The sequence below is a fragment of the Lipotes vexillifer genome, unplaced genomic scaffold (genome assembly GCF_000442215.2).
Source record: "Lipotes vexillifer unplaced genomic scaffold, Lipotes_vexillifer_v1.1 scaffold655, whole genome shotgun sequence".
In the NCBI taxonomy this organism is placed as follows: Eukaryota; Metazoa; Chordata; class Mammalia; order Artiodactyla; family Lipotidae; genus Lipotes; species Lipotes vexillifer.
Genome location: NW_006788208.1, coordinates 2,332,344 through 2,359,189, shown reverse-complemented (window position 1 = coordinate 2,359,189; position 26,846 = coordinate 2,332,344). Strand labels below are relative to the sequence as shown.

General features: G+C 40.8%; 1 protein-coding gene across 1 annotated transcript in view; it reads right to left on the bottom strand.

Moving 5' to 3' along the window:
* NALCN (sodium leak channel, non-selective) overlaps window positions 1-26,846 on the bottom strand; it is a 282,677-nt gene that overhangs the window by 11,092 nt on the left and 244,739 nt on the right. Inside the window, exons 26-38 of the mRNA XM_007461528.1 lie at window positions 26,587-26,691; window positions 23,458-23,564; window positions 15,724-15,844; window positions 15,541-15,639; window positions 12,130-12,223; window positions 11,514-11,620; window positions 11,237-11,311; window positions 10,423-10,542; window positions 6,400-6,468; window positions 5,305-5,453; window positions 3,945-4,038; window positions 2,152-2,284; window positions 1,398-1,513 (exon numbers count right to left, since the gene is read on the bottom strand). Of these exons, the coding sequence (XP_007461590.1) occupies window positions 1,398-1,513; window positions 2,152-2,284; window positions 3,945-4,038; window positions 5,305-5,453; window positions 6,400-6,468; window positions 10,423-10,542; window positions 11,237-11,311; window positions 11,514-11,620; window positions 12,130-12,223; window positions 15,541-15,639; window positions 15,724-15,844; window positions 23,458-23,564; window positions 26,587-26,691 (1,389 nt within the window). The remainder of the gene's footprint in view (window positions 1-1,397; window positions 1,514-2,151; window positions 2,285-3,944; window positions 4,039-5,304; window positions 5,454-6,399; window positions 6,469-10,422; window positions 10,543-11,236; window positions 11,312-11,513; window positions 11,621-12,129; window positions 12,224-15,540; window positions 15,640-15,723; window positions 15,845-23,457; window positions 23,565-26,586; window positions 26,692-26,846) is intronic.

Sequence of the window (26,846 nt, the reverse complement as noted above, 5' to 3'; positions counted from 1 at the left end):
GGAAAGACCACTTCCTTCCGGGGCTTCTCTGTTGTTAGGACCATTACATCCAGCAGGACGGGGCTTCCAGCTCTGCCCTCTTGCTGGTCAGAGCAGATGCAGATTCCGAGGACCTAACACATGTCACTCTGTTCAGGGCAACAAAACCTACGGTGCCAGCCTGGCTGACTTTGAGTTAAGGAGTTGGGTGAGAGGCAGGGATGTTGGTAGCCCATGAATTCCTGTCCGTTACGAACATCTACACGTGTGAGCGGTGGTGTCGCCTTCCATGTGTGTCAGTGGAAAGCAGGTTCCTGGCGGCGGCAGTTACAGAGACCTAAGTGGACCCAGGTGAGACAGAGACAGGGCCAGACACCTGCACACGCAGGTCACTGTCTCGGAAGAAACCCACCCCCCAGGCCAGTGCCTAGGGGCCGCCAAGGAGAGAGGGAGCAAGCCCAGGGGCTGGAGAAAGTCCTGCATGGCAGTGCAGACCCCAGCTCTGGTCCAGGACCCCGTTTGCTCTGCCTCTGGCTCCCTGGTTTCTGTGTCTACAGTCGTATCTTCCAGAAACTATTTTCAGATCTTCCCCCAGGTCTGCCCATAGCTGAACTTTCCTCGTTTGTCAGGTGTTATGTCAAATAACACGTCCTCAGCCAGGCCTTCAAGACCACCCGGCTAAAGCATCTGCCCCCCACCTCCAACCACTCTGTCACGTGCCACCACCTTCTTCAAAGTGCTTATAACTTCTTGAAATGGTAATAATTATTACAATCATTATTGTTTCCCCTTTTATAGTTTGTCTCCCCACAATGGAACACAGGCTCTGTGAGCACGGGGACCTTGCCATCTCATCCACTGTCACATCCCTGATGCCTGGAACTGCGCCTGAAGGTTTGCTAGGGGAAGGGGGAGGGGGGCGAAGGGGAGGGGAAAGCATCTGCTGCTCTGCCTAACTCTACGCAATCTTGGGTAAGATGTATGATGAAAACAAATAATAAGTCCAAAATGATAACTTTCAGAAACCACTTAAATAACTCCTTTGCACTTCTAATCAGAATTGCTGTGTGAGAGCTGAGGTGATCATGAATCTGTATTGCACTGTTGCTTTGGTGATCTGAGCTTCACCCGCCTCCCTGCCCTGAGCCCCAGCTGGTCTCTTCAGAGCTCCCTTGCTTTCCTTTCCTTGCCAACCTTCTGAAGGTCTGAAGGAGAGGACATTTATGGTTGGAAAGAACACGATGGGCAACGGTTCTGTCCCTCTCCCTTCCTTGTACATTCTTCTAAACTGTCAACGACAGCTTTCTGCAATTCAGCAGTGGCCTTTCCAAATTCAATACATGTCCACTGAAAACGACAAAACCACTGAAATGTCTGCAGTATGGCAGTTGGGGTAGGGGTGAGGCATGAGACAATACCTCTCTTTTATCATCCACCATGTTCCATATGATTTGAAAGTGGCGAAGATCGTTGTAACTTAAAAGCTGGTCCTCCTCAGTGGAATAAAACAAGGAGAAATTCTCCACAATTATGGCTAAAAGAAAAAAAAAGAAAAATGGGGATGTTAGACAATTATGCTAATCTGTCATTCTTCAGAAAAAGTACATCTATTATAAATAATGAATTTTGTCACCTACATTATAAGCCAAATTATTAAAGGGCTTTTAGTATGGTTTCCAAGTTGGCATGTTTTGCACTTGGACTGAGCTATTTATCCAGCTTCCACCTTTCCAAAACACACATTCTGTGTCTAAAGATGCTCGTGCCAGCTGGCTTCAATTCTTAGTTGAGTTCCAGGGCAGTTTTTAAAGGTCAAATTGAGTTCTGGATGGTCCCACTTCTGGGGGGACAGTGTATATCTTTTGAAAAAATAAATGTGATATTTCAAGGCTGGAAAGGTAGCCTCCCCTGGTATTTGTCCAACTGAATCCATGAGAACTTTTGAAATTAATGATCATAATAAATAGAACAACTCTTGAAATTTCAATCAACTGTCATTTACATGCCTTTCAAAGGTCTTTTCAGCTTCTGGACCGAGGGGCAACAATTTATAATTAATGCCATAAAACACCCACCCCAAGCAATCCAGGATAATTACTTGGAGATTGTACATAATTATCTAATAACCTGAGTTTAAAGAGATTGAAAAATAATTCAATGAACATCACTTACCTACAAGCAGATTTAGCATGATGTAGGCAATGATGACATAAAATGAACAGAAATACATAAGTGCCCCAGCATAATTCCCACAGTCTGTTGCCCAGTATGTAAATTCATCTGGAGTACAAAAGGGGGGCTGGACCTGTGGGCCCATGGTGGGGAAGTGGGGGACAGGGTGAGAGAAGAGAAGATAACAAATTTCCGTTAACTGACTGTAGTTGTGAACATATTCCTACTGATATAAAATATAAGTAACTTCAAAGTGATCTTTCAAAGGCCCATACATTGGGTACCTCATCTGTGGCAAAAATCAAAAAGAATATTGCATTTATACTATGCTTTTGGTCTTGTAGGATCCCAAGTTCATTGCCATTTTAGAAGCACAATGAACACGAAAAAGAGACACTCTTTCTGCCACCTCCACTAGCCCCAAAGAGTAAGTAGTCACTGTGATGCAAAATGCAGAAAGTCAGAGAAAAAGGTGTTTAAAAAAAACTCTCTGACTTAACTAATGGGTTAAGATTTAGGAAGATTTGCTATACACTACACAGCAAATTCACATTCAAATTGTGTAAGGAAAAGCCAGTAATCCTCATTCTTGGAGCATTGTTATGGAATATCATTAAATGGCACAAGCTTCAGGTTATCAAAAGCCTCCCCATTCTTCACTGGCCCAGTAAAACTCCAACACCTCTGAGAAACCTCCTGGTTTCTTTCAGTCAGAGGGATTAGCTCTTTCTTCTGTATTTCCATGGCATTCTGCTTGTTTTTATCTAGAATTTATTTAATTCTGCCTTGTATTATTTTTGATTTGGTGAATTCTGTCCCCACTCATTCATGCATAAATTTCCTGAGCTCTTCCTATGTGCTAGGTTTATGCCCAGTGTTGGGGACAGGCTGGTAAGCAGGACCCAGACCCCATCCCTCTGCCATGAAGCTGACAGACAGTCTAGAACCCTGCAGTCCAACATGGTAGCGGCTAACTCCACGTGGCTATCTAAATCCAAATGTATGTTATGTTCATTAACATTCAATACAATTAAATACAGTTGAAAATTTGGTTCCTCAGTTGCACTAGTCACATTTCAGGTGCTCAATAACCACGCTTAGGTGGTGGCCACTGAATTGCCATCTTTGCAGAAATTTCTTTTAACAGTTGGTCCGGAGTGTGAGAGGGAGCTGAAATAGACCAATCAAGCCGATAACTCACTGCAGTTGGGCTACACACTACAAAGGAGAAATACAGAACACTGGGAGGACGCAGAACCAGCAGCCTTAGCGTCGGGCAGGATTCCTGAGGGAACTGAGCTTTAAACTGAGACCTGAAGGATGATGAAGAATTAGGCTCTAGAAGTGAGGATAGCTGAGGGAGAGTACTGCTCAGAGCCCCTGACATAAACTCTTTGAGAATGCCTTGGAATCGCTGAAGACCGAGCACCTAGTACAGGGGCCAGTACAAACCAGGGGCTCAGTGAACATCTGTTGAATTAAGTCAAAGAAGTGGAACTCTCCTGTTTGTACTTGACTGCCAAAATGTCAAAGATGGGAGGGAAAGAACAATGCTCACATAATGCAAATTTGTTGAATGGAACTACAATAGCTCGACTTGGGTTCACTGGAAATTTTTCCTGTATGTCTATGTATTGTAATATAAAAGAATGCAATTTTACGGACTGAAGGGGCAGGATATGTGTTTTGTACACAGTCTAGATGCTACAAGGATGGTGCTGCCTATATTGTATCACCAAAGAGTTTTATCTGCTTCTAAGTGAAGGCATCGCGAGCGATGAGGGGACGTTTACCATGCAGTCATGCATAATCTTGTTCCAATCTTCTCCTGTGACAATTCGGAACAGTACGGTAATAGCTTTGCCAGCTGAAGAAAAGTTTGCATGCCTAATTTAAGGAAAAAAAACAGAGTATGAGTAATATGGTTTGTCATGTAAGGGTTGTCACCACCAAAACACGTGGATTTTAGAGCAAATGTGATTGCTAAGTTACCACTTCCAAAGGTTACACCCTCTTATTTGTTTCTTATTTATACTTGCCTCCAAATATTCAATAGTCCAACCCTAGCATGGTGCCAGCAATTTATTGCCATTCATCTTGAATGACTGAGAAAGCAAGCTTTGACAATTAGAAGTGATTCCTTCTTTTATGTGGATTATGCTATAAAAGATGGGGCCACCATAAGTGATCTCTGCAACAAGACATGTTTGTATTTAATTTTCTGTGTAAGGACTTAAAAAAAAAAACCCTCAGAAATGGTTCCACAAAATTTAAGACAATCTTTGAAAAATGCTTTCCACATATAACCATTTGGGGGTCCTAACTTCCCATGTTTTGCTTAAAAAAAAACCAAAGCTATCTCAAAATTGTTTAATTAAAAAAATAATGTTATCTATCATTTCTGGCAGTATGTGGATAGAAGAATTGCTGGAATTCACCAGGGTATTAGAAGTGGTTATTCCTGCATGGTGGTGGAATTATGGATTCTTTTTGTTTTCTTTTTTTTGCGGTACGCGGGTCTCTCACTGCTGTGGCCTCTCCCGTTGTGGAGCACAGGCTCCGGACGCGCAGGCTCAGCGGCCATGGCTCACGGGCCCAGCTGCTCCGCGGCATGTGGGATCTTCCCGGACCGGGGCACGAACCCGTGTCCCCTGCATCGGCAGGCGGACTCTCAACCATTGCACCACCAGGGGAGACCCTGTTTTCTTTTATTTCTGAATTTTCTAATTTTCTAACAGTAAGCATGCATACTGTTTCAATGAGAAAAATGTCATTTAAAATTTGGCCATTTTATTTTGTTTTAATTTCCAAATGATTGCTTCCCCTTCCCCATCTTTGTCTAAAACACATGCAGGTATGTATCCATGATTTCATTACTAAAAACGTTTGCTTAATATTTGAATAGAAAGATAAATAGGGCTTCCCTGGTGGCGCAGTGGTTGAGAGTCCGCCTGCCGATGCAGGGGACACGGGTTTGTGCCTCGGTCCGGGAAGATCCCACATGCCACGGAGCGGCTAGGCCCGTGAGCCATGGCCGCTGAGCCTGCGCGTCCGGAGCCTGTGCTCCGCAACGGGAGAGGCCACAACAGTGAGAGGCCCCCGGACCGCAAAAAAAAAAAAAAAAAAAAAAAAGAAAGATAAATATATACCAACCTGTTAATGTTCTCTCCATATTTCACAGTACCAAATAAGACGACTCCAGCAAAAGCATAGCACAGCAGCAGCAGGAACATCCCCACTATGATAAAGAAGCTCTTATACATGCTGACGACCACTGTCAGCAGGAGCATCTTTAGTGTCACCTGTATGGAGGTGAGGGTGGGGGCGGGGATGCGGAAAGAGGAGGGAGGGGACATTCATCTCATCAAGTCATGGTGAACCCAGGAAGTAAGTAACAGTTAAGCAGTCTGGCACAAAAATGATTCTTAAGGATATCACTTGAAAGTTGCTTCCTATCTGGTATTAAATTTGAATTTTACTAAAGACCATTAGACCTAAAGAAATTCTGCTCGTATTTCAAACTTCAGCCTCTTTAGCCAAATTAATAAAAGTTCCCCCACAATATTTTAAGCCTTCTGTTTTTCTCTTCTCTTCCTCCCTAACTCTTTATTATACAGGCTGTGCATTTTTGGCCAATAGCAAGCAGACCCAGGATTCTTCCACAAACAGACGAGCATAAAAACAAAACTAAACGATGGCAAAATACCAAATAACCATAAAATATTTACCATACTGATTATGTGGATATATGGACTCTACATGAAATAAAGTTAGTAAGTAACAAAAAAGAAAACAGTGCTGTAAAAAATGAAAAATATATGTGGAATGTATTGAACGTTAACAAAGAACATCAATAAATCTGGAATCATAGGATCATGAATATTTGTTAAAGATTATTCTTCTTTGCAGTAAAATTATTTAACTTTATTAAAAATAAAAACAATAAAAATAAAGAAGCATTAAGAAAGACCATTAGTCTTTGCTTTTGTGTCTGACATTTTATGTCTAGTTGATGATTGAGTTCACTCAGCAAATTAGAATAACTAAAACAACACAAATGTCAGGAAACGAATCACAAGACAATTAAGCTACCGATTCATTTGATTATTTGCTCATTTTGACTTACGATATCTAGGAATTTGTTAACTCCAGCCCTGGAGACCCAGAAGGGCAGCTAAAGTCAGTTAGTCATCACTCCTTTCTTCAGTGTACGCGTGACCTATGACAGCATCTTCACAATGTACTTACGTGCTTCCCGCAGATAGAGAAAAACCGGAAGACAATCACACACGCGCCCATCATGTAGGTGTATGCATTCTGAAATTTAAACAGAGGAGAGCCTCTTGCAATTTGCACGAAAAATCTTGTTACAGTTCCATTTTTCATTTTAAGTCTTCTGTGAAGTCTACTGAATAATGAGTTTAATAAAATGTGAAAATTCCTCTAAGAAAGGTATCTTAAAAAGGTGCTGAAAAGGTCACTGCCAAAACTCATGAATAAATATTAGCTATAAAATGAAACCTTAAATGAAACTTTCATCTCTGTTTTGCTCAGCTGAATTCTGTATTTTAAAACTTATTTTACACAAAATAGTGACCAGGTCCTTTGAGGAGCGAGAAAACCCTAGGATAACAATGCAAGTGAAGAAGTCGAGGGAGACAGGAGATGAAAGAATTCTGGCTTCCTTTTACAACCGGAGGGGGTGCTGGCGTTGGAAAAGATTGCCAGGGGTCAGTTTCAGCTTCCTTCTCTCTGAAGGAAGCTGAAGCTGGCCACATGCACATTCGTCTGAGCTGATTTCAGAGAAGTCCTCCCTCTTGAAAACACATCCAGCTCTTCCTTCAAGTGTGTGATTGGCAGCAAGAGAGGACTCGGTAATATCTCTTGTATGGATACCAAGGGGGAAAGGGGGGTGGTAGGAGGAACTGGGAGATTGGGATTGATACATATACCCTATTGATACTATATGTAAAATAGATATCTAATGAGAACCTACTGTACAGCACAGGGAACTCTACTCAAGGCACTGTGGTGAGCTAAATGGGAAGGAAATCCAAAAAAGAGGGGATACATGTATATGTATAGCTGATCCATTTTGCTGTGCAGCAGAAACTAACACAGTATTGTAAAGCAACTATACTCCAATAAAAATTAATTTAAAAAGAAAAGAGAAGACTCGGTGTGCTCTATGACTAAGAAAGCTTCATCTGAGAACAAAGACCCCACCGGCTACAAGTGCAATAACGACAGTGGCATTAGCTGATGCCAAGGCGTGATTATTCCCCAGGAGCCTTGCTTAGTCAAATGACAACAGTCACAGATGGCCCCCAGGAAGGGAAGATCCTTGGTGAGGTGCAAAGAAATGAATGTGTCTGCACAGAAGCATCTTTGGATGGGAACAAGGACTGCGTCTTCTTTCACAACAGTCCACAGCAAAACAGAGTGGAGAAGGAATGACCTTCCAGGACCACAGGTTCTTGGTGAAGAGCAGAAGCAGTCAGGCAGAGGCAAGCTGGCCTTTCGGGTATGTGATATCCTCTTTGGGGACACCCAGAATTAGGAAGTTTACTCATTCTCCTGTTTGGACCGAATAGCTTTTGGCTACAATTTGTCTAGAAAAAGATACAAACATGGGCTTTGCTGTTCCTCCTTTCCATGTTAGCTCAGAGCCTATTGTAGATACCATCTCTCTTTGCATTCTGGAAGGGATGATATCCCACAGCTTCTGAGATGATGATTTAATCCTTTACCTGGACTACAAGCTCCTGAGAGGTCTGACACCTTCTTACCCAACCAGATCTTGTACCACGTTCCCCTCGCTCCTTCTACTCCAGTCATACTGTCTACCCTCCCGAACCCTCCCATCATAGGGACAGCTGCCTGGAATGTTCTCCCCTCACCCTACAGACTGATCCCAATCATCACCCCCTCAGGGATGCCTTCCAGGATCTCTCTGATGAAGCCATCATGCACTCTCCTGTGTCATCACAGGGACATGTGTTTCTCCATCTCCCTCACCATAGCTGTAATTCTCACTGACCTGGGGGCATTTGATGAATACTGATCTAACATTCCAGGCTGTGAGGTTCATGAGAGCAGTGACTGTCTTTGTTTTTGCCCATTACATTCTTCTCAATTGCTGGCACAGTGACGTGCAGCTTTTTAGTGCTCTGGATCATTTGTCATTTAAGGAAATGAACTGGGGTGACAACTGTTTTAAGGACACTCAGTATCTTCCTGAGCACAGCAGTTTCATCCTAAAGCAAAGCCTTTGTGGGTGTAAAGGGGTTCTCTGTGTTAGTGTAACCGAGCAGGACCCTGTGGGGCCTTCCCGTAACAGAACCTCCTGCCCCCCCAGCCCATGTCCTCTGCCTGACTCCTGTCTATAGAAAAACTTTAGCCAAAGAATAAATTTAATTGGAGAAGTGAGAAAATGCAGAAGCAAAGGAAAGCAGTCAAACAAGACAAAGTAGTAATAGTTTAGCTGTTAAACAAAGTCAAGGACGTTTAGTTCCTCCTCAAGGGCTATAAATAATATTCAGGTCACTGTATGACCAATTTCAAGATGATTGTCAGAGCTGACAGTGCTGTTCTGCACATAGCCCCCTTCCTCAACCTAGACAGCTCTGAAACTCCCCCTTTAAAAGCTCTCACCCCCAGTTGGCAGTGGGGAGTTGGCTCTTTGGGACATGAGTCCACCTTCTCCCCAGATTGCTGGCCTCCTGACTAAAGCAACCTTTCCTTTCCTACCAACACTTGTATCTCGAGTATTGGCTTTTATTTGGCACCCATTTGGCAGCCAACATGGGGCTGGAACCCATGACCTTGAGATTAAGAGTCTCATGCTTTACTGATTGAGCTAGCCAGGGTCAGTAACATTAGGGATTATTTTCCTGCATGACTCTAACACTGGAGAGGATGGGATACTGGACAGAAGAGCAGGGCAAAATAATCCCACCCAATTACTTTTGGGTGGGATCAAGGAAGACTAAAGAAGAAAAGAAGAAAGTATTTATAATAATGTGTTATGGGGGTGGTGGTGGGATGAACTGGGAGATTGGGATTGATATACATACACTAATATGTATAAAACAGATAACTAATAACCTGCTGTATATAAAAAAAATAATGTTATAGGCTTGTATAATCTTTACAGTTAGAAGTTCACATACTTGACCTTTATAATGTGCATATGGACTAGGTAAATTATGAAAATATATTCCCAGTTCAGAGCAGGGAACAAAAGATCACTGAAGACAAATAACTTGACTGAAGTGCTGGATTAGGAACCAGGTCTTCTGGACCTGTGCTGTCCACCATGGCAGCCACACGTGGTCAGTGAGCATTTGAAATGTGGCCAGTCTAAATTAAGATGTGCTGTCAATGTGAAATGGGCACTCAAAGATTGAATACCAAAGAAAGCATGTAGCCTCACTCCTTCATAATTTTTATATTTCTGACATATTGAAATGATAGTATTTTGGAAATGGTAGGTTAGAAATGTATTATTAAATCAATGTCATCTCTTTCTTTTTTTATATCTTTTTTACATTTTAAATGTGGCTCCCAGAAAATTTAAAATAACATCCAGGCCACATTTTATTTCTATTGGACAACACAGCTCGTGATCACAATCAAGTACACCTATGGCGTAGAGTCTGAGCTGAATGGAGGGTGGGGAGGCTGAATGCATTTTAGGCAGAACAATGAGAACGCAGGTGTTGAGATGGGGAATGATGGCTTTCGAGAAATGGCAGCTGGGTGTCTGGGAGAAAACAAGGCAGCAAAGTATCAGAGAATCATACTGTGAAACCCTAATTATAATGTAGTGGCACAGAAGCTACACTTCCACTCAGAGAAGTGGGTTCAGGTCCTCTGATTCTGGCTTGTGTTGAATTTAGGCAGGTCTCTTCATCCCTCGGTTTCCATTTCTCTCTCTCTCTCTCTCTTATTTTTTATCCTTTTATCCTGAGGAAATGAGGGTTAAACCAGAGGATCTTGAAGGACCTTCTCTTTCTGGCTTGCAGGCTCTAGGACTTTGAGGAGTCAGCTTTTGTCTGTGGGAAGAGTGCGAGCGTGTGCACACGTACACATGTATGTGTGTGTGCGTGTGGGTGCAAGCATGTCCAAGGGTCCGTCGCGGTCAAGGCTGAATTTTAGGGAGGTTAACCTGACCCTTGAGAGTAGGCTGACCTGGAGTGAGATGAGACTGGAAACAGGGTGACCTGAACTGAAATTACCAACTAAAATAAACTTTAGTGATGCGCTTACCAGGAGGGCAAAGTGAAGTACCACCCAGACAACGCCGAGTGACGTCACCAGAAGGTCGTACCTATTTCTTCTGCTTTGCCAGAAGCCGGCAGGCGACATCGCTATGATCTTCATTGTAACCTGGGGAAAAACAATGAAGACAGTGAACTGAGGCTGAGTGTTCAGCATGTATTTAAATGTACTAACCTGAGGCACATTATTTTTTTAAAGGATGTAGAAACCAAAGAGAAGAATTTACTACTCATGTGTCTGTGTATATACGTAAATCTATATTCTCCACACTCTTTTCTCCTTTTTTTACGACTAGTTCTGATAGCAAGACGTTTTTCTTCCTCAAGTAAAAGACCATAGATTTTGGGAAACATCAACCGGTACAGGGTAAAATAAAAATCTGCTTGCATTTCCAAGAAGATTGCACTGGAAAGCAATGTGACGTGGACCACACATTAAAATAATCTTGTCTGGGCCAACTCCCTCTGCCACCACATTGTAATTTGAGTCCCTGAATTACAGTGGTTTGTGCCGTTTGCTGTAAATATTTGAACTCACATAACTAGACAGGCCAACATTCAGATACAACATCAACAGCAGTTAGTAATTCTTGCAGTTGGAAAAATGGAATGTAAAGTGAAGTCTTTGTTCAGGTGAAGCAGAACAGCCTGAAAAGGAAATATACTAAGAGCATTCTGTTCCCCAAAGAGGACTTCAAAAGCAACGGAATGCAGAGGTGAAAGGAAGTGCCATCGAAGAAGGACGCTATTTTGCTTTAAAATGTGCAGTGCAGCCCCCAGCACCAGCTGACTCATTACTGTACCTCCAGAACAAAGATGAACGTGAAAACGACCGACATGGTTGCCAAAGGAACAGTCACCGGGTCCTCGACGTCCCACTGTAAGAGAAACAGCACACACGTCTGTGCCTGCATTCCATCAACACAGAAAGACTTTCCCCACTTCCACCCATCTGAACATGACTGTGAATTTAAATGTTTTATAAATGTAGACTGTGAGTGGACATGGCTGCTTGCAATGTTCTTGGACCCACCAATGAATAAAAAATTCATTCCCAGAGTGTTAGGGGAAATAAAGTACCTTGACGGACAGCAACACCGACTGGGCCAGGACGAGTAATGCAATTGTCCTCTTAAAAAATGGATGCTGGGTTATGTCATACATCTTAGCTCTAAAACCATCATTATCTGAAAAGAAAGGTTTAGGCAAGGGCATTTTAGACATCGGTCACATTTACGTTCTTGCCTTTCATTTTCTTTAATGCTTGTCTTAAAACCCATTACATTTCTTTTTCTCCTACAGTTCAATCTACTGTGAAGTGTCTTGCAGGAATGGCTGGGTCTGAATATTTAAAACGACGGTGCATGACACCGTCTGCACTGGAAGGAGACTCGCATCATTCAATTTCTGTCAGTTTAATACATTTCACTCATATGTTTAAAAGGCAAGCACAAATATATTTATTTAACAATTCATTTTTTCATTAAGGCTTATCCTGAGAGCACTGAAGCACGGCCTTTGGGTGGTTGATTTTAATAGCCTATGGAGAGATCTGTTGTTTGGAGCCTGTTTTTATATTAACTTCTGCACAATCGCCTAGTGGCCTCATGATGATTATTTTAATTGAAATCTTAGACTCCTGGGGAATCATGAACACTAGTGCCCAACATGAATAAAATCAGAGCATCTTTGATACCCGGGCGAGGTGGCAGATGAAGAGGCTGTGCTATCTTCAGGCGGCTCTTCAAATCTTCCCATCTTCTCTGATCTACAGTCAGCAGAGCCGTCCCCTTAATAAACAAAGGAAAACAGAGAAAGACCTTTTGTCACGTGCTCCACACCAAGGACATCGCAAATGGGCTGCTGACACAAACAAGATTAATGTGGGTTTAAAACAAAGATATTCTTCCTATACCATGGTGGTTCGATAAACAGGGTCCGAATTCTCACACGTGGTCTTGAGAGAAGTTCCAGAAAAGAGGGCCGGGGGTTCAGAGAAGATTCAGCAGCCTTCAGTTGGCATCTTTGAACATGTATAATATTCAGGTTTGGGAAAATCTAAAGAAGGTTTTCTATATGATTAGATTTTCTAAGAGAGATACTCTAACAGTGGTTAGTTTCCTTTCATAGTAGAAAAAAGCTGCAGCAAAATGATAGCTTATCAATGCTGCTGCTTCTGGTTAAGGCTGTTGTGTCTTTTTAGAAATCATTCTGTTACATGCAATCGTGAAACTATTTTTAAGTGGTATGAGGTCAGAGAATTGCATATTTAAGAAATTTGTGCTGTGACAATCGGTTAAATGAGGTCAGATATTCTTTGTTATATAATAGAGCACATCATTAAAATACACTTGAATATACTACATTACATTTCATTACATTATATTACAAAGGCAGAAATATAATTTAAGAAACTGGGGAAAAAAACACCTCCCCTCTCCCATCCTGCCTTTCCTGACACAGAGCTAACTATCTTTCAGGGGTATATCCTCCTCACTATGTTTTCAGACTTTGGCTGCTTATGTATATATAAATATACAAGAATGTGTTTGTTTTTAATTTTATAAATTTCTGTAATGGTATCCAACATGTGGGAATTTACGCCGTTTATTTTTTACTATTTTTTTTTTTGGCCGCGCCCCACGGCTTGCAGGATTTTAGTTCCTCGACCGGGGATTGAATCCAGACCCCTGCAGTGGAAGCAGAGTCCTAACCATTGGACCGCCAGGGAAGTCCCCAGTTTGTTTTTATCTTCATTGAAAATTACATTTTCCATACAACTAGATACTAGATCTGATTAGTTTATTTGAACTGATCACACAGTATCCCACTGTACAAATATGTCACAAGTTATCATTTTAGGTTTATGGACTATAAACGATGCTGCAATAAACCCACGGGTACTGTCTCATGGTAAACATCTTGCTCTGTGGTAAATCTCTAGGAAAGGAACTGCTGGGGTCTATGAGTTTACACATTTCCACACTTACCAGAGACTTCCAAGGTGCTATCCAAAGAGCAATAACCAAGAAAATTGGTTTCATTCTACAAGGGTTCCCATTTCCTTATATTCTTGCCAATACTTGACTTTATCAGACATTTTAATTTGATCATTTGATGGGTGTGAAATGTGTCTGATTTAGTTTTAATATTAATGAGATGAAACATTTTCAATGTGTATACAAGGTGATTCCTGTGTGTTCCTTTGTGAATTGCCTGTTCATATTCTTTGCTCATTTTTGTATTTGGATATTTACTTTTTGGTGTTTTGTAGAAATTAATATATTCTGGATACTAATATTTTGTCAGTTATGTGAGTTGTAAGTATTTAGTCTTAGCTTGCTTTTTTAAAAATTTTGCTTAGTGTGTCTTTTATCATTCAGAAACTTTTCCTTTTAATGTAATCTGACTTATAAATTTTTTTCTTTATGGATTTCACTTTGTGGTTAATGTCAAGAACTCTACAAGTACTCCAGGGTCAAGAACGTATTCTCCATGGTTTAAAAATGGTTTAAAATTTGCTTTTCATAGCTGGAATTTATTCTTGAGTATGGTGTAAGGTAGAAAGGTCAGTTTAATTTCTGAGATCTAGACAATCCATTAATTATCCCAGCACCACTATGGATGCTCTCATCTTCTCCACTGACTTGTGCTACTTCTGCTTCATATACACATGGGTCCCTCCTAGGGCTTTCTGTTCTATTCTGTAAGCCTAACTTTCTATCCCTGTAACAATGATGGCACTACTATACTTACCATAGCTTGTTTTTCCACATTTTTGTTCATGCTCACCCCTGTAAGAGTCTTATCAATCTAATTTATTTCAACAAACCAGTTTTTCTCACTCTTGAACTTTTCTACGTTACTTTGTTTTCTATATCACTAATTTTCTGTTCTTTTATCTTTGTTATTTTCTTCCTCCCATTTTCTTCTATTTCACTTTGTTGCTCTGATTATAATTTATTGATTTGTGTATTTGGCATGTTAATCATCACTATTTGATTCTTCTCTAACATATACACTTAAAAGCTATAAATTTCCATCTAATTACTGATTTATCTATACCTTGTGAGTTTTAATGTGATTTTTATAAATGATTTATCTAAATGCTTTGTGATTTTCTATTCTGATTTCTTCTGTAACTCAAAAATTACTTATTAAGAATGCAGTCTTAATATTTCCAAATTATGGGCAATTTTTTGCTATGTTTTAAAATTGTGATAGAGAACGTGTACATTATCAATTCTTTGGTAATTATTGTTTTATGACTTTGTAGATGATACATTTTGTACTTGATACATTTTGTACTTGAAAGTAATACACAGTCTCAAATTGTCAGAGTCAGAGACCTTTATATGTCCATTGGACCAAACGTCTTCATTGTGTCAAATCGAACATGTTCTTTTTGTTCTGATTTATGAGTTTCTTAGAGAAATACATTACTATCTATCTTTCATCGGATTTTGGATTTGCTAGCTTTTTAAAATAATTTGGTTAAATATTGCTTTGTGGGCTTCCCTGGTGGCGCAGTGGTTGAGAGTCCGCCTGCCGATGGAGGGGACACAGGTTCGTGCCCCAGTCCGGGAAGATCCCACATGCCGCGGAGCGGCTGGGCCCGTGAGCCATGGCCGCTGAGCCTGCGCGTCCGGAGCCTGTGCTCCGCAACGAGAGAGGCCACAGCAGGGAGAGGCCTGCATACCGAAAAAAAAAAAAAAAAAATTCTGAGTTCACCTACTGAGTTACACAGAAGCAACCAATTTACACTTAGTGAAAGGCATACTACCTGCAATCACTGCATCGGTTTCAGCTAGTGTATTTTAATAATTTGCTGCACAGCCTTTCAATTTGAACAATAGGAGATGCGCTTTTCAGTCCTCGGCAAATTAATGACACCATTACCAAAAGAGGAAATTTAGCAAGAGAACTGTGCTCTGAAATAATGTGCCTGAGAGGCAGCAATGAGGTAGCTTGTAAAATAGTTATAGATATTATTTACACCGGTCACTTTACAGTTTAGTGCGACTTCACGCCGTGTGTGGAAAAGGGAACTCAAAATGAGCGGCTAGGAAAGAATAAACGCTGCGGAATTCAAACCAAGAATTCTTACCTTGTTTTCATTGAAATTAGCAATAACTACTCCAACAAAAAGGGTCAGTCCAATCATGCAACCCAGGAATACAAAAACATGAATATAGATTCCATGCATCTGTATAAATGAAAAATACAGTTATTCATCAAAGCCAATGAAAGCAGCTGTGGTAACATTCAAAGGATTCCAGTGCGTGCTTACCGGACCCACACGATGAATAATAACATCCCTCACTTCCACCCAGCCTTTCAAGGAGAGAACTTCAAACAACGCCAGCATAGCATTGCCCACATTGTCAAAATTAAAGTTCCGAGGATTCGCCCTGAAAGTCAGAAGGAGGAATGTTCTGTGGAATTCCAGTGAGAAGCACCCTAAGGCAATATCTATAACTCTTTCCAATCTTGGTTGCAAAGTATAGGCACTTGGAAGGTAGGTTCGATGGCATTTGTTTGCTAACTCATAAGAATGCATCAATGTGTTAGAATTTATTAATTATGCAGTTAATTATTAGGCAATGATGGGGTGTTCTCAATCGAAAACAATAAAATGCTATGTCCCTCGACTTCTAGCTCCAGAGTTTCTGCAATGTTTCTGGCTGGTCCTGATTAGTATACTGAGGACTTTCTGGTTAGAACTTGTGCAGGAGATTCTTACAAAGGGGCCTTGGAGTTTGGATGTGAATTTTGAAATGGTTTTACATTAGAAAACCTTCCTAAAGGCATGAATTACAAATCCTGGTGTTAGTACAGAAAGTGTAAAATGAGTAGAATTTGGCCACTTTATTTCTGTGTCATCACGTGAGCAGCATGCTGTGACCCAGTGATGCTTTAGAGGCTCCTGAGGTGACACATACCCTATGTGTCTCCAGATCACCCCCTCCCAGGTGGGTGTTTTTCTCTCATTAACTCCAAATGTTCTCAACAGATACTTCTTGTAGACCCCCGTGTATAGTGAGCTGTCTACCGCACAGTTAACTCCTGAGTTCTAAAACATTTTGGACCCTCTATTTTTGGGGGGGGTCAGGGGATGTCTCATTTCTTATTTTTCTGACATGTGTATACTTTTTTCTTTCCACTAACATCTTTCTACTACACTGCATCCCCCCTAGTCATTACAGGTCTTAGCTAACATATTTGTTAACAGAAGAAGATTTCAGTGTTTTTTTTTTTTAATCCCCCTTTTCTGAGGCTATTTTAAATAATTAAAAGATTTAGACAACCACATGCTGGAAAAATCATGACTATCAACACATTTCCTGAACTTGATGACCTGAGCTCGGGATTATTGACTAGAGTAGGCCTACTGAAGCCTAGCTGAATTATATTTTGATAATTTTTTTTTTCTTGCTAGCACATTTATCAAAAGTGAACCTTCACAGGAGGCAACATTCTAGGGGGAACAATCCAGTTTAGTATTCTTCTACCACCTTTTATGGTTTTCAAAACTAGAGACTATCATGAGATACACTTTTATAAGTTTTCTTTTTTTAACACTAAATATGTGGGAATCTAATAAGAAAACATAAAACTGAAACTGACTTGTTTTTAAAGGTTTAAAGCTGATTGGTAGAAATGTTTTCTATATAGTAAAAAAGCCCCACTCAGAAATTAATATTTAGGGATTCTGATTTATATTTTTTAAGCATGAAAGACAAGCATATTCTCTTGGATTTTTCCAACAATCTTTCCTTTTGGGGGTTTCAATTAAATTTAATATATTTTACAGCAGACAGACTCTGTAAGGATTCTACAGATGCCACAATTTTCTTGAATAAGGATTTTTTTTTAAACCAAGTGAGTCAGCTCTCAGATCTGATACTGAACTTTCATACCCATCCATTTTCTTTATGTAAAAGTGCTTTTTTTAGCTGAATTTGCAGCAACCCAAACTATTCTCATGTTCCACATCCTTTAGAAGTTAGAATATGTTAAGATACACTTTCAGGCTAAGGCAAGAAAAGTAAAACGGAGAATCATAGACTTAAATCGCTGGGAGAATATACCACATTAAAAGTCTCAGTTTTAATCATATTGGATATGTTTATGCTTTGTTCATGATACTAAAGTTGGAAAGTTTGAAACTTTACCAATAACTACAGAGGACTTCAAGAAATCCCAAACACAATCCATTACTGTCATTTTTCCTGATCTGCAAGGCTATTTAAATATTATCTTTTCTGGTTAATTTTTCAAAGATTACAACCTTGTCGATCCAATTCAGAAGAATGAAGAATGAGTTCTGACCTCACAATCTGAGTTTCCTGCCTCCCAGTGACAAGTGCTCAGGGGCCCCAGGTCACGATGAGGAGAGCTGCTTCTCCTCTGGGAAGATGGGGGTGCCACGGAGGAGAGGCATCTAGCCTCGGCCCTGGGACGTGGAAATGCAGGGGATAACATGGGCCAAAATGGTACCCTGTATCTTACACAGCTCTGCCATCTAAAAAAATCAGAAACTAGCACTTCCTGGAATGCGGACTGCTTTTTGCCTCGCTCTTTGGTAATGGCAATTTGAGTTTCCGCAGCCTGCAACAATCTGCAGGCAACCTGCCTCGCCCCTCACTCTCACCTGCCCGTGGCTCCTCCCCCTTTCACCTGCCTAATTCCTATTCACCCTTCAAGAGTTAACTGGGTGTCTTCTCCTCTAGGTCCTTCTCCCTGGTCCAGTCACGGTTTGGATTAGGAGCCTCTGTCCTGCGTGTACCACTGAACCCTTTGCCTCTCCGTACCCTAGAATCAGAGGCTGATACATCACGGAGCAAAAGAAACTTAAAGGTAAGCCTCAGGGCCCCTCCCTGACACAGGTCCCTTCCAAGACTCAGGAAGGGGCCCAGGAGTGAGTTCACACAGTCATATGTTTCTGTTAAACTTAAAAAAGCAAAGTAGTTTTATATTCTTTTTCTGTTTGAGCCTTAGACTTGACAAAAAAAAATCTGATCTCTTTCTGCCTAGAATGTATCGCAGTGTAATTTGAAATTACCTAGAGGTAAGCTTCTGGTGAACTTCAAGTGAGTTTTGGGGCTTATTTATGTAGCATTAAAACTTCAGCACATTGTATTAAATTGTTTTAAATTGTATTTTCTGTTCTCCATTGGACTTCTGGCTCTTAGGGGTCAGAGGCCATAGCTTGTTCCCAGTGACAGCATAACTCCTGGTGAAGAGTAAACACTTAGTAAATATATTTATTGTAAAACTGAGTATGCTTTGTTGATTTCTCTCCCATGCATTTCCTTTTCCTAAATCCCAGACCTCTGCTTAAGACAAAACACACAATATTATAATATATGATGTGTTTAATCCTTTTTACCAAGGTAATTTTTATCTCATCAAGTCTGAGTGATTTGGAGGAAAATGAATGTATTAATCTGAAGAGAGAATGCAGAAGCCAGACTGTCTCCTGAATTAGCTAGTGCATATTTATGTCCTAATTATAATTATCATAGCATTCCTCTAGGCTAATTCCCAGATAGAAGTTATTTTCTTAATCATAAATTAGCCAATATAAAATTACAAAAATTTCAGCTGCTAACTCTTGACGAGACTATTAGAGAAACAAAATGTGAAAATTATCATGGTTACAGTTGACATTTATTTGATGAAAGATTTATATTTCACTAAAACTAAGCCAAGTCACAACATTCTGAACAAATGGGAAGAGCTACTGTGATAACGTTCAAGTGATGTCCCTCTGTTTGCGTGTGCTTTTAAAATGTCATTGAACTTGAAGTCCTTAATCATAGCTCACGGAAAGCACTGTATTTCAGTTAGCTGATTTGACGACCTTAGCGAGTTTTATGGAACAGGTTGAATGCCGTGGGGCCCAACCGGAAACAGCTTAGTCTCCTCCTAGTGCTACCTTCCAGTGCACCCTACTTGCTTCCTGACACCTTGGGGAGAGCCCAGAGTCTTTTGGTATGTAGTCAGCCTCATTCTAAAATGCCCACTGCATTCAAACCTGTACCGGGATCTCACCCTCAGCAGCTCCAGCCTGACCCGTGGGCTGAGGAGGGAAAAAGAGTGTCAGCCACTCTGGCCCACTCCTCCTCTTGGTGATTGCCTGGGTCTTACAAGACGGGGTGGGATGCAGCTGGGCTTAGAGACGTCACATCTTGTGTGTCTGACTCCGCTGGACCGTGGCCACTGGCACTCTCCTCACAGCAGCCGTTGTTCCTTCATGGAGCTCATTTAGGTTCCCAAGGAACACTCCCATGTTTGAACAGTGTTTCTAGCTTCTGTGAACTTGGCACTTGAGCATTTGTCCCACATACAGACGCTGGACGCACTTTGTTCCAGACACCCGGTAAGATGCCTGAGTCACCCTTCCTGGCCTCGTGCCTCTCTCGTCCTCCCCCCCACCTTGAGACGAGCCCTTTTCAGGGTGTGCTTTTCAAATACAAACCAACTAACCCACCCCCACCAGCACCACCAATCACCTCCTCCATCAGGCTGTCACACTCTGGGCCACCATCCACCTGCCCGAATCACCCCAGTGCCAGGTACCAGACCACAATGGATGGCCTCTATGCTCTAGAGCCCATTACAATTATTCAAACTAGCCATCCCTAGGCCTGCTTGCCCTGCCTCACCCGTTCCTTCCCAAGGAAACCACAGTAAAGGCTCTTGGCCCCAGCTCTCCCCACCTCTCTGCCTGCTGACCCACCCTGGTGCTTCCCCAGGTGGCCCCCCGTGGGGTGGCATGCCCCTCCTCTTGGGAAGGATGAGTAACAAACTATCTTTTCAGTGGTAGTGCTCTCGATCTGTCGGCTTTACTGTACCTCACATTTTCTATGACTACACTCCCCAGCATGAGGATGCCCCAGTGTGCTCTTCCTGCTATGAGTGTAGCCTCTGGGTGATTCTCAGCTCCAACTCCTGGAAACCTTCCCACAGCTTCTTCCCATAGGGGCACCCTGTCCCCAGCACACAGCCCTTTGCAGCAGGGTTCCAACAAGAAGGCCCAGGTCAGGTGGCCCTTGGCAGGGATGACGTGGCCCTCCAGAACCAGCAGATCACCCCGTCTTCCCAGATGGTGACGAGCGGCTTGCCCACAAGAGCCTCTCTTCTTGCCTTGTCAAACTCTGATATCAACTGGTCCTTCCAGGGGTCCTCGTAGGAATAGGAGAAGCGCCGTCCACCTTTCCCCACAGGGAAGGCGGCGTGATGCCATAGCACTCTCTGCTCTTGACTGCAGTCACTACCATGATGTTATCTTTGAATGCAGTGTTTTCTTTTACAGGAGCTGGGTGGTGGATGATGTTTTAGTAAGTTCTGATGGGATTGGTTTAGTTGGCCTCTTTAGAATGTCAAGATACTTTAATCTCCCCTTGACCTCAACTTTGAGACTTTAGACAAAATTCTAAAAAATTTTGGAAAAAAAAAATGATGTCCTGATATAATTATTTATGGTATAATAATGAATTTTACTCTCACAACAAAATAAACATTTTATGCTTCTTTAATTTTTTATTATAATGTAAATTAGACTGCTTTTCTAGTTAACACTGGGATAAAGATATTCCCATGTGTTATATACTTCTCTACCCATGCTCAAGCCTCACATCCAAAATTAATCTTTTTTCCACAGTTCTTTGGTATTAAAGGAAAACCGATATAAATTGTACTGAATTGTTTATGAAAGTGAATTTCAAATTAGAGAAATGCCAAAGCAGGTAACAACGAGTCCTAAGGGTACAACTGGGTGAAATGCTATTCCTTTTAAAGAGTTTTGACATTTAGTAGAGAACATCAATTATGACAAAAGCAGAGCAGTTTCTGTGGTTCACACATTATTCTAAGAGGTAAAAATGAAATAAAAAGAAAACATAACGATTTAAAAGGACAAATGAAGTTGATGGAACACTCTGTGCATCAGTGAAGCAGATTGAGAGATTTCATTCATAGTCATTAGGGAAATGGTTGAGAAAGAAGGTACCAGATACTTCTGGCTTTGATGTAAATGCTTTGAAAACTTATTTACAAAAATTTTTTTTAAAGAGGCAGTTAGATAAAATCAATTGTGTTACTGATTATTCCCTTCCAGGATTTCAACAACAAAATCCTTCAATGTAAATGAGTTTTAAAATTGAAATAGTTTTATGATTTAGGCTTCTCTACAACTGTTATGAGAACATCAGATCTTCCTTAAAGATATAAAGTCAGTATGAGTTTAGTTTTAATTTGATTAAAATTGTTTAAATTTTTAAAAATTGGTTTAAAAGTTGAATTAAGATTTGATTAAAAACTGATAGAAAATCTTTTTTCTTTTAAGCCTCACTAATTTTTGTTCTAAAAAATTTTTATTTATTTTTATTGAAGTATAGTTGAGTTACAACGTTGTGTTAGTTTCAGGTATACAGCAAAGTGCTTCAGCTATGTATACACACACACACACACACACATATACATGCTTCAGCTATATATACATATATATACACACACATATACATACATATGTATATGTATATATAAAAATTTTTATACTTATACATAAATTCATATATATATATAAATTATATATATATAAATTCTTTTCCATTATGGTTCATTACAGGATATTGAATGTAGTTCTCTGTGCTATACAGTAGGATTTTATTTTTTATGTATTTTATATGTAGTAGTTTGTATCTGCTAATCCCACACTCCTAATTTATACCCCCCCCATCCCCTTTCCCCTGTGGTAATCATAAGTTTGTTTTCTATATCTGTGAGCCTTTTTCTGATTTTTAATTTTATCAGTTTTTTTTTAGATTCCACATATAAGCAATATATGATATTTGTCTTTGTCTGACTTACTTCACTTAGTATGATAATCTCTAGGTCCATTCATGTTGCTGCAAATGGCATTATTTCACTCTTTTTTTATAAGCCTCACTAATTTTTAAAGCTATGTGAGTCCAGATACATACTTTAAAGTACTGGAAAAATACTGCAGTGTTACTTCATTAGTTTCATGAAGCAACCCTGGGACTCAGTGTACCGCTTCCTCTCTTATTTATCTTATTTCTTTTATTTTTGCATCCTATTGTAATTCAGTGCTTTGCCTTGCATTACTTAAAATTATTTTAAGTAATTCTAGCAGAACTACTTTTAGTTTCATGCCATATTATACTGCTTTAAAACCTTATACTAGGGCTTCCCTGGTGGTGCAGTGGTTGAGAGTCCGCCTGCCGATGCAGGGGACATGGGTTCGTGCCCCGGTCCGGGAAGATCCCACATGCCGCGGAGTGGCTGGGCCTGTGAGCCATGGCCGCTGAGCCTGCGCGTCCGGAGCCTGTGCTCCGCAATGGAACAGGCCACAGCAGTGAGAGGCCCGTGTACCGCAAAAACAAACAAACAAACGAACGAACAAAAAAACCTTATAGTATATATACTTATATAGAACATGGATGGACCGTGAAGGCCCATTATGCTAAGTGAATAAGTCAGAGAAAGACAAATACTGTATAATCTCACTTGTGTGTGTAATCTAAAAAAAGAAAACAAAACAAAAACAAAAGCAACCCCTCTCCGACTAAACTCATAGAAAAAGAGATCAGATTTGTGTTTACCAGAGGTGGGGGCAGGAGAGGAAGTGGAGAAAGGTGGTCAAAGGTACAAACTTCCAGTTATAAGACAAATAAATACTAGGGATGTAATATACAACATAGCGACTACAGTTAACACTGCTGTGTGATACACAGGAAAGCTGTTAAGAGAATAGTAAGAGTTCTCATCACGAGGAGAATTTTTTTTCTTTTCTTTCAGCTGATCTATATGAGGTGATGGATGTTAACTAAACCTATTGTGATAATCATTTTACAAATATGTAAATTAAACCATCATGCTGTTTGCCTTAAACTTATACAGTGATGTATGGCAATTATTTCTCAATAAAACTGGGGAAAAACCCCTTATACTGACAAATATAGCATTTTTCAGGATATTTTTCTGATATGCTTACCAAACACGGGGCACCCAAAATCCAGGTTTTTTCTCTCCAGGTCTTAATTTTAAATTTAAGTTCTTGGACACACTTACATTAATTCTGAATATTCCATTACAATCTTCCTAAAACAGGAAAAAAATAAAAGGAGGAGGAAAAGAACCTGGTCAGAAAATGAAGTAGAAAAGATAAAAGAAACATTTTTTTACGTAGAATGACAGAGGTCTTTCATGTAACAACAGACATGTGCATAGCTACTCAGCAAATAGTAACAAAGACTTCAGAGATAAGCAGGTGAAAGTTGATGCTGAAAATGTTAGTGAGTGGGCAAAGGATATGAACTGACATTCCTCCAAGGGAGAGATACAAATAGCCAATGAGCACGTGAAAAGGTGCTCTGAATCATTAGTCATCAGGGAAATGCAAGTCAAAACCACAATGGGATACCATTTCCCACTCACTAAGAAGGCTCTAATCAAGAAGTCCAATAGCAAACTTTGACGAGGATGTGCAGAAATCTTAATCCTCATACTAGAATCCTCATACACTGCTGGTGGGAATGGAAAATGGTGCAGCCACTTTGGAAAATAGTGTGGCAGGTCCTTAAATAATTAGAGAGTTACCACAGGACGCAGCAATTCTTCTCCTAGGTATCTACCCAAGAGAAATGAAACATAATTCACATGGAAATTTGTACATGAATGTTTATATCATTATTATTAGAAATAGCATTATTTACAATAGCTCAAAGGTGGAAACAATTCAAATGCCCATCAATCAACAAATACACAAATAAAATGTGGTCTATCCGTACTGTGGAATATTATTCAGCCATAAAAATAATGAAGTACTGACACATGCTACAACATGGATGGACCCTGAAGATATTATGCTAAGTGAAAAAGCCAGCCATCGAACACCACATATTATATGATTCCATCTGGAGACATGGCACCAACAGCTCAAGCTTCATGGCCTTTAAATGTGAGCTGTGATCCAAATGTTGGGGTATCTAGTTTCGCCTTTTCCTTGGGGTTGTCTCTTCTTTTATAAAGGTAAACTGAAGTATCCCCTTCATCCACATGACATGCTTGGCTTTGGCCTCTTATGTTAGGACTAGAAAAGAATTCGTCCAAAAATACAAAGACACGGGCCACTTCTCACTATGCCAATTTGTTTTGCAATTATTCTGCTTGTTCCTGATGCTCTTTTGATGGCTAAGTTTTCTTAGACTTTCCCACACAGACCTCATTGTTCTGTGGAAAAGAATAAATGCCTCATGCTATGTGTATGTCTGTCCATCCACCGTGTGCCCTCCGTCCCCTATACAAGTCATTACTCTTTAGCTTGTGCTGGGTATGAGCAGACAGTGTAAAATCACAAGGCTCTTAGGCCATTATTACTCCCCTGAGTCATCCACTATTCCTACGAGGCTTCATCTTGAAACGTTGTTATCTTTCTGGCCTCTGTTCAGGGTGGACCTAAAATAACCCTTCTATCCTTACATAAGCTTGTGGACTAATGCATCAGCTCATTATTACTGCCTTCATTTAGCTCATTTGGTACACCGTGACCTTTATACCATGTTCCTTGCATGTCTTGTCAGGTTTATCAAAATTCCTGGAACCTCTGGGAAGGGGAGTTAAAGGAAGCAGCGACCCGGGCGATACCTTGTGAAACAGTGTAAGGTCTGCCCATCCTAAGTTTGTCTCTTCTGCTCTGCCTCTTCCTGAAAAATCTCATTATTAACATGACTGATAATGTATTTTGACTGGACAAAGATGTTACCTGTATTTTCTAAAAATTCGAGAGCTACTAAGCTTTATAATTAGAAGCCTCAAAATGTAGAAATGTCATAGTAGTATAAAATTTATATTAGACAGCCATGTTTGCTGGAAATATGGGAATAAGTGTTTTAGTTCAGCTCTGGTAGCCCTTTTGGAAACATGCATTTTAATGAGACTTAAGCATTATTTTACCTGGGTGGAAGAGGAAATACTCTTGCTAGTTTATACATCAGCAGAGCTGGGTTCACTCCATTAACCTACTTGTAACATCGGGCAGGATTCTAAGAGAATGGGACAGTGGGTGATGCAGCAGAGCTCGGCGAATTATTAAACAAACCCCACCCCCTTTTCTACAAAATACACCATGAAACTACACATCACGGTCTCACTCCAGTCTGGTGAGGCCACGCTCTTGCCAGTGGAATGTGGGATGAAGACAGATGCGCTGCTTCTAGGCTCTGCCTGTAGTCCTCTGAGAGAGAGATGGTTTTCTGTTCCTAACTGCCAGCTAAACAGAGAAGACTTTGAAGACAGCAAAGGCTCGGGACACAGGACAGAGGAAGCATGAGCCACTGGGTGGTCATTTGGAGAGCTGCCTGAATTATTCAACATGCAATAAATATATTCATTTCATTACGTTCAGCTACTGACATATTGGGGCTGTTCCAGAAGCTAGCCTCCTCTTACAACACCGGCCAAAGAAAGAGAAAGAAAAGAGTAGAGGGACTTCCCTGGCGGTACAGTGGTTAGGACTTGGCACTTTCACTTCTAGGGCCTGGGTTCAATCCCTGGTCTGGGAACTAAGATCCTACAAGCCATGCAGTGCGGCCAAAAAAAAAAAAAAGTAGAATCGAAAGTATTCAAGCTTGGTTCAAGCTTGAATCTTAGTTGTCTTCATGGGGAAGATTCTGGGCAGCTAAGAGCTAATGCAAGGCCCTGACTTCCTAACAGAAGAATGTGGAGTGGATACGTCATACGAAGGGGTGTGGAAGTCTAACTTTGCCCTTTGTATTTGGGGGGAGCTGTTTGCTGATATGAGTCTCAGGTCACAGCAGAGGCAGGATTAAGTTAGGGAAGACCTAAAGGGAAAGTTTTGCACATGGAATCTTGGGTGACTATGTGGAAGATGTCAACAGCAGCTTGACCCTGGAATAGGAGGGAGGAACAGGACTGTCTGAGATGTGTTTTAATCTTACAAACCTTGACCAGCCAGAAGAGACACACTGCCTGCTTTAAGCAGAGGGGGTCCATGGGAAGAGTATTCTTAGAGTTCTGTTCTCAAAGCAGCCTCAGCACATGGCTACCCAGGGATGGTAAATGTTCTAGATTTTCATCCCAAAAGACAGAAAGGATATCTTACCCTTCTAATAATGTTGGGATCATTGCACTTGGCCAGTTTTCCAGCAAAGAGCTGAACTCCAAAGCTTGCAAAAACAAGCATTAATGTCAGCAAAAGAATGGAGACCTGAAAGAAATGGGTGAGACAGCAAATCTCTTGGTAAAAAATTATAAACAGTAGGTTTGGTTTGAGCAGTGATTATGAACAGGACTTTTCAGATAACATCGTATGAAATTCACAGTCTTTGGATGCTATCTTTTAACTTCTCCCCGCCCCCCCCC